General features: G+C 31.2%; 1 protein-coding gene across 8 annotated transcripts in view; it reads left to right on the top strand.

Annotated features, from left to right (window-relative positions):
* LOC106465437 (nudix hydrolase 8-like) overlaps nucleotides 1-8,968 on the top strand; it is a 26,863-nt gene that overhangs the window by 12,388 nt on the left and 5,507 nt on the right. For all 8 annotated transcript variants that reach the window (XM_022393336.1, XM_013925666.2, XM_022393339.1 and 5 more), the window contains 3 exons: nucleotides 589-680; nucleotides 2,932-3,037; nucleotides 6,014-6,118. In XM_022393336.1, coding sequence (XP_022249044.1) covers nucleotides 589-680; nucleotides 2,932-3,037; nucleotides 6,014-6,118 — 303 coding nt within the window. The remainder of the gene's footprint in view (nucleotides 1-588; nucleotides 681-2,931; nucleotides 3,038-6,013; nucleotides 6,119-8,968) is intronic.

Genomic DNA, 8,968 nt, shown 5'->3' with positions numbered 1-8,968 from the left:
GTCTTTCTTTTGTGTATTGCATTATGACGTTTTGTGAAAATCTGTACGTGGTAGAGAACAATGGATTTCATTTTCGGTTTCAGCGTACAAGAATTACTGTATAACATGTAAAAATTTCAAGACAATAAAGCCAGCACAGGCCTGTTTAATCAATGTTTATTTATAGTGTAACAGAATAAATATTTTATTGATGAATAACTCAGTATATATTGATAGAATAATGGTATAAGTAGTTTATTGATGAATAAATAATGTGTTTGTTGAGAAAAAAGTATATATTTTTAAAAATTGATTAATAACTTACCTGTTTTGTTAATGAATAGTCTCTATGTTATATAAGTTGTTGAATAAGCTTCAGGTGTTAGTTGTTAAAGAATAATTGACATTTTATGAATAACCTACACTTTTTATTGATGTTTGAATAGTCTGCAGTTTTATTGTGAGGTTTAAAGTCTGATTTGCTGCATGATTAAGTTTAGTCATAAAAATATTTTTCCTGAGCAAAAATGTATAGGAGATGGTGTGATATCAATATTACACAGATATTTTATTTACTAAAAGCAAATAATTCAATTAATATTTTGGTAGCTTCCCTCTCAGAATGGCAGGTAAATGGAAACAGAGGAATATGGTTTAACGTACCTCTTCATCAAGCTGGTTATGTTCCTATTCTCTCGAAAGTAAGTAGTGAGTTACATTTTTCATTATTGTATTCTCTTTTTTTTATTAGCAGTGATCACCATCTTGCTCTGTATTACTGATGTCATAAATATACTTTTATATACATAAACATGTTTTTTTTATATTTAGCTTACATACGTTAGGTAGATTAAGGGATTTACCCTTATTAATGGCAAAATTTGTGAACATTTTAAGTCTTATTGCAATAATTGTGTGTGTGTGTGAGGGGGAAGGGATAGAAATTCGGGCTATTTCAAGATGCTGAATTTAGTTATTAAATTTTATTACATATTTTAAAAAGTATTACAATAGTAATGGGATGTAATTATTTTATTCTATTTACAAAAATACAATTCACTGTAAGCTTGTTACTGGCAACTGACAAAGTGTTATCAAATGCCAGTGCTGTATTATTAGGTTAGAAGGGAGAGAAATGGGAGACAGATGAAAAGCAGCAGGTGTAAAAGGTTAGAGAGAGTAGTTGACCTTTGGAGCAAGTGGTGTGAATTGATGTTAAAATTTACCAATAAATGAAGAAAATTCAGTTGAAAAACGTGTTTTCTCTAAACAAAAAGGAAACTAAAAATCACAAGTAAGCATTCTGAACTTTTTAACAAATTGAAGGGTGTTCATCCTTATACTTATAGACTGGTGGTATGGAAAAACAAAAACTGATAGATACCAATATTCCATTTTATTACGTGCTGGCCAATTTTGAGCATTTGTTTTGTGGAAACATCTATATTGGCATAACTTTCATTTGTAATCTTAAACAAACATAAATGCAAAACAAAGAGTAAGACATTTTTGTTCCAGCAATTTTATTTCAAGGTTTTTATGGGCTATGGGAATACTGTAAAGCCATTAAATGATGAAATTTCTCTTTCAGGCTTTGAAAGTAACAGAATTTTGTAAAAAGAATTGAAATTTGAAAAACACTGGATTCATTGCCTAAGTTATTTGTGATGCACAATAAAAATTCATCTTAGACTTTATTTTCAAGCCCTCTTGGTTTCCATTTTATAAAAGTTTTTATTTACTTTCTCAACTTAGTGCTGTTTTTCTTGTACAAAAGTAAGTCACATGTTACAGTAGCATGGCTGTGTTGATCACATGCACTTTGCGTGCTAGGCATAAATGGTTGAAACAATGCAATGGACCAATTGAAAACCATGATTAATTTAGTGTTCACTTTTTCTTCTTGTGTGACTTCACCTACATATAAAAAGTTAATTAAGATTGAAATATTTTTCTGTTACTTACAATCTAGTAGACCCAAAAAAAGATTTGAAATATAGGTTCATAAAGTATAGAATATTGTTGAATATAACTGAAAATTAGATTTAATACATTTTGTAGTAAATTTTCTGTTTTACATATACGTACGTATACACACACACACACACACACACACACACACACACACACACACACACACACACACACACACACACACACACACACACACACACATATATATTATTATTATTATTATTATTATTTTTCTAATTCGTAAAATTTTAGTGAACATCAGTTAGGTTTGTCTCTTATGGAAAACTTCAAGTGATACTGAAGGTAGCCATAATTATGCCAAGGGCAGACTGAGCATCTAATAATGAAATTATTAAGTATAGAACTACTTTTTCTAATAGATTCACAATTCTGCTAGAAACCTATTTGAATTATGACACATTACCTTAGATTCTGATGAAATGTATGCATGCTAATCTGTTGTTAGCTTCTAGCTTTTTTTTGTTGTTGTTGTAGTACTTACATTAAATAGTTATCAGCTGTGCACGAGGAAGACATAGGGTCTCTTGGGGGTTGACATAGGTTTGTCAAATGTGTTAATCTTTGGAGGAAGCCCTAGGGGTACATATCAAGTTTGGTAACAATCAGTCCAGCAGTTCACCAGCTGTAAGTATACAAACACACACATACACAGGCTTATTGAATAATGGTTTCACTGAAGCAAATTTAGTAGGTTTGAATGAATGCTTATGCTTCTACAAATCAGATAGTAACGGCAAAATATTCAGGAGCTCTGGAAAATGGGTACTGGAAAATCCTTGAAAATTTGTTCTTGGGCAAATGTTATTAGCTTTGTTTTATAAAGTTCATCCATGAAATATTTCAAAGTTCATAATTTATTATTTTATGGAATATGGTAGAGCTTTGTTTCATTATAAATTACTCTTTAATTTTCAAAATCTAATAGTGACTGTAATCTTTTATCCAATCTTTGTGTAGAATGGGTTCACATTTCATCATGCCAAACCATCATATGTAATGATGATAAAATGGCTACCTAAAAATGAACCAAATCTTCTGCCCTCATACCCTCATACATATATAGGTAAGGTTTAATGTATTTTAGTATAGGAACAAAGTGTAATAGTTATTTGATAATTGTTTGATTACTGGTTAGTAGCATGTAATTAATGTGATAACTATATTAAACTATTATTATATTATTATGTGATAACTATATTAAACTATTATTATATTATTATGTGATAACTATATTAAACTATTATTATATTATTATGTGATAACTATATTAAACTATTATTATATTATTATGTGATAACTATATTAAACTATTATTATATTATTATGTGATAACTATATTAAACTATTATTATATTATTATGTGATAACTATATTAAACTATTATTATATTATTATCTAATAACTATATTAAACTATTATTATATTATTATCTAATAACTATATTAAAATATCATAATAGTATTGCAGTTAAAAAAAAAATGAAATTGTAGTTACTTGATAGTAATGTGATTGCTGGTAGTATAATTACGAGTTTGTGATAATGTTACTGGTAATAATTGTTAAGTTGGGATGTGGTTAAAAATGTTTTCAGTAGTATGCCTTTATTGATTAGCAGAAATATAAATTATATAGCTTATATACTTTTGTATCATATGTTGGACTGACCAATGAAGGAACAAAACTAATGGCTGGGAAGTGGTGTAGGTAAGATTGAGTTTTCTGATAACAATGGTTATGATTCACAAATGCTGAATGTTTGTCACTTTACATAACCACAATCTTCCAGGTAGTGGAACTAGTTCCTTCATTGTTGATTACACTCTAGTATGACTCCGATTATACACTGTTGCCTAACACTACAGTTTGATTCTAATGAGCTTATACAAAGGAGTGATGAGATCAATCCTAGATCATCCATGTTAAAATTTCCTTACTCCCTACTGTATATGAATCTCAGATTCAGACTACATTCAAGCATAGCAAAGCATGAAGTACAATAGAGCTGAATCGGAGGACTTGAGGATATATGACCACTGGAATGATATGATTCCAGTTTCTTTGGCTGTCTTTAGTTATTTATGTTATTGAAATAGCCATTGATTTCAAGGAGTGGCTGGGAGCTGAACCTTTTACTTGATAACTGTACCTTGAGGTATGCCCACCTTAATTACTTGGGTTAGAAGGTTCTCTTTTTTTTTTAACAGCAACCATCATTTTGCAGACTAAGGCATCAGTTTGAATTTTCCTGGATAATGAATTCAGAATTTAAACATAATGTTCTGCAGCTTTTCTGCTTTCTTCGAGAATACTGAGGGTCTCTTCTTTGAAATGTTGTTTTATAATCTTGCTATGTAGAAATCTCCTTGTAAAGAGCTGTGACATAACTAAAATTACAAGTGAACTATGACACCATTGCACTGGCCACAGAAAAAAAATAGTTAAAGTTGCAATGACATCATGAATACAAGGGACAAATCTTTGGTGTAATTTGTAGTGACATGTTTTTATTGTTATCATACAAAACATTGTGTGTCTAGTCTCCATCTATTTCGATAAAGTTTAAGATCAAACAGTTACTATGGAATTGAAACTTATCCATTGGTTATGGTTGTACATATGAATACACGTTTTCTAACAAACATAATAGCAATCAATACCAAATACTTGTTAAACTTTTTTAACCCATCATTTTGTCAAATGCCATATGGTACACAGAGGGTTAATCTCATTTTACAAGAATGATTTGCCTATGCTAATGCAATGTTAATTGGCCACAAATATGAGCTGTGGCACAACAGTTGACAAGTTTAGCATCTATTTGGTTTACAGTAAATTCCTAACATTCAATTTCTCTAACTCTCTAGCTGCCTTTTCTCCAAAGAGCAGTTGATACAAACAGTTCTTCAAATTCACAAATCAATGATCAAAAGGCAGGACTTAAAACAGTAATGTTAGTTACAACCATACACAATACCTAGATCTCTATTACAGTTTTTGAAATGCTGTATCAAGTGTTATGGAGGAGTATCGTTAATGAGAAAGGAAGACCAAAAGTCTTTGACATTCTTATCTAGCCATAACTGCAATATCATAGAGCTTGTTAAGACAAGCCTGATAACCAAGCCAGTGTGAGTGCAAAATACTAAAGTGCAAATAGCATTGGTTACTGATGTCCTACTGCATTGGACAATACTAGGTCTCCTATTTCTCATATAAAAACCTATATTTTTAAAGTGGACATATATTTTTGTGGAAATGACAAATAATACTTATATTTTGTCCAACACAAACAAAAAAAAATGATTAAATTTGTATAATAAGTAGTGTATAAAATACATATGTTTTGGTTTCTTAGTTTCTTGTTTCAATTTGTCGTCTATTACTCCTCGGGCTATCAACTTTGCCATGCTTCAACACAAATAATGTTACCCACACATGACAAAATAGAAGCACATGCAGAATGAGACATCAAAATAACCTGTGTAATTATCAAGATTCGTTTTGTGGAAGATAATGAATGAGTGAAGTAAATTCAAGATGTCTTAATTGCTCCTTTGACTCTTTTGAAAAATGCCACAAGTTGTAGCATTCACTATATAAATAGACTTGAAAAACCAATACACTGTTGAATGTGTATACTACAAAAAACTGATTAGCTGTGGAGGACAAGGATGTGCACATTTAAAACAGCATTCAACTTATATGAAACAAGTGTTGTGTAGGGCTACTTGGGGGTGGCAGCCAAACCAATCTGGTCCCTTTCAGAAAGGAAACTGTAGTGCATTACCCAATATAGGGGTTAGCACATTTACATTTGAGCACATTCTTTTTTCATAGGTTATCTAACTAAGCACAGTTAACTTTTAAAGAATTCAGAAATATTTGTATCTAACTAAAGATAAATTTATTTTCAATTTAATGAACGGTACATAGCCATAATATCTAAATATCACCAAAATAAGATAAGCAGCAGTTTATAATATTAGCAAATTTGAAGCCTGTGTTACTTTTTATTGGTATGTGTTTAAAACATCAACAGGTGTTGCTGGTCTTGTGGTGAATGAAAGAAACCAGATTTTGGTAATCCAGGAAAAATACCACACTAGACCCCACTGGAAATTACCTGGAGGGTATGCTGACCCAGGTGAGTTAGCTGTGATGCTGAATAAGTGTATGTGAAAATGTTAAAAGTTCAGGTTGAAGAGTTTAAAATATCAAGTGAATATTACTGGCAGCGTTATTCATTACATTAGAAATGTTATTTAAATGTTTTCTAGAAAAGAAGAGAGAAATATATGGCAGACAGTATCTGTTCTACTATTAAATAGAAAGGTCTACAATGCTTACAACATGTCAGACAAATTCTATGTGTCAAGTTTTTCAAGAAGGAAGCTTATTAGTCATGAAGTATGTAACAATTTGGAAATATAACAAACCTTGTGCAATTGTGAGTTGGATTGTTTCTGCCAAGAATACTACTCAGCACCATTAATGTTTCTGATTAGTTGCTAATTGCAAGATAATGGTGGGTGTGTAAAACCCCAAAACAAGGGGGGGGGGGCTTGGCTTCCCTTTTTTATTGCAGCATGAATAAGCAGCAACATGAATATGAAAAAGGAGGGGTTCAAGTTTTCCCCAATTTCTTATGTTTAATATACCAGATTTTACATTACATTTATATATGTCTGATACCTTTATTCTAACTTGGCTTTTTTGTGTATGTAAAATGCTTTGATCAGATATACACACACACACATGCATGCATGCATGCATGTACAAAGTGTCTTGCATATAACTAACTGTAAAGATATATGCAGCTATGTACATAGTGTAAAATGTGTGACTTACAGGTATACATGTACATAATTAGTTTTTTGTTGTTTTTTTGGCCTGAACTGACATTGTTTAGTAGCATTTGTCTAGTTATCTACTGACAAATACTTTGGGGCTAAAGAATCTGAATGGTTAGTCGTAATGTATTTAATGAGACTTGTAAATATAGAAACTACTCAGAATTATGAGATGAGTTCTTTCTGTTTGAGATATTTTCATATTTTTGTTGTTGTTGTTATTTAGAAAAATTAACAGGTTAGAAAGAAACCGTATCAGCTGAGAATTTATAAGATGGCAAGAAACAATAATATTTGTAGGAATAAGAGCCTGTTATTATAAGTGTAAAAGTATGGAATACATTTACAAAATTTCTGTGTATGTTATAACAAAATAGGGGCAACTGTGTAAATTATTTTAAAAAGTGACTATATGTTTGACTTTGGTTCTAAATAAATTTTTTATACAGAACTTGTTTAAAATAACCAGACAATAAACCGCTTAACCCATTTCAGCCTGTATTCCCATTTCTGTGTTTGCATTCATAAAAACTTATTAATTCATAAACAACACCTATCTGAAACAAGCACTTCAAGCATAAAGTATGATAACCATGGAATGTTTTTGAAACTAAGTGGGTTGATTTTTTGATAAAACGATTTATAATGAAATAAAAACTATTTGACTTAGCTATGTACTATGCTGTTGTGCAGTAATAATTCCATAACTGTTGACACGAAAGCTAGGTTCCACATAATTGGTTTACAGATTACCAGATTCTGTGATAGAGGATTCATTGATATTTCTTTGTTCTCATTTTATTTGTTTCACAAAATAAGAATTGTCCTTTAAAGAGAAGGTTATATTTGTCATTTAAACCAATATTAATGTCTTTGCATGAACATGTTTAATTTTTTATCTATTCATTCCAACAAAGAGTACACATTTTTAACAGCAGCACAGACAATCACAGGCCTAATGACATCATGCAACAGCTTATTTTATAGAAAGAAAGTTTGATATATATTTTATTAAATCTAATATATTAGTAGATATCTTAATGATAAAAGTTACCTCTCTACTCCATTTAGAAGTTGTATACAACTGTTTCAAAAGTTAGTAATCTAAGCTCATGCTGTAACAAAGTCCACTGTAAGTCTCCATTTGTTTTAAAATAACACAGTTTTGTAAAGTATAAAGCTACTACCAAAGTAATTACTTCAACAAATCAGAGGAATAAATAAAATGAATTTATTTCCTTTCCACAGCATACAAGTAACATCAATGTATTTGGATTATTTCAAGTCACCTAATTAAAGATAGGCTTCTGACCTAATAATTAAAAGTTTATCAGTTTAGAATCCAAGAGAGCAATTAAAGTGAGCTCTGTGGTAAATAGATTGTAAAAAAAAGACAATGATAATGTTTTTCAGGATATAGCTATGTGTGTGTGATTTTGTTAGTTTTATAATCCCTTATAGTGATGGCGCACGATAACACACACAATCGACATGTAATGGTGTTTGAATACAAGAAGGGAAACAATGCCTCTGTAGCCACAAAGAATATCAAAGAAGTTTATGGAAATGTTTTTAATGTTTGAAAGTGTCAACGATGGTTCAGCAAATTTTGTTCAGGTGACTTTAGCCTTAAAAATTGTGATGGCAGGGGCCGACATGTTGGAATTGATATTGATGCTCTGAAGACGTTTGTTGAGTCTAACCCAAGGCAATACTGGCCCTGAAATTACATGTCTCTCATGAAACAATACGTAAATATCTAAGGAATATGGGAAAACTCTATAAAGAAGGTATTTGGGTGCCTCACGAACTCTCCAATGATCATCATTTCCAATGTGTGAACGTTGCTTCATCTCTTCTGGCGCGTAATGCGCGTAAACCATTTTGGGACAGTATTGTCACCGGTGATAAAAAATGGATTCTCTATGTGAATACTAAATGCTAAAAACAATGGCTCAGTCCTTGAAAAAAACCACTTCGGACCCCAAAACCTGGACTCCATCCGCAGAAAGGTGATGCTTTGCATTTGGTGGGACATCAAAGGAGTAATTCATTTCAAACTCCTCAATCCACAATGAACTGTCAATGAAGAGATCTATAGTCAGCAACTGGAACGTTTAAATCAAGCCCTTCGTCAGAAACAG

This window comes from Limulus polyphemus, unplaced genomic scaffold (assembly GCF_000517525.1).
Source record: "Limulus polyphemus unplaced genomic scaffold, Limulus_polyphemus-2.1.2 Scaffold1943, whole genome shotgun sequence".
NCBI lineage: Eukaryota > Metazoa > Arthropoda > Merostomata > Xiphosura > Limulidae > Limulus > Limulus polyphemus.
This window is presented reverse-complemented; position numbering and strand designations above follow the sequence as displayed.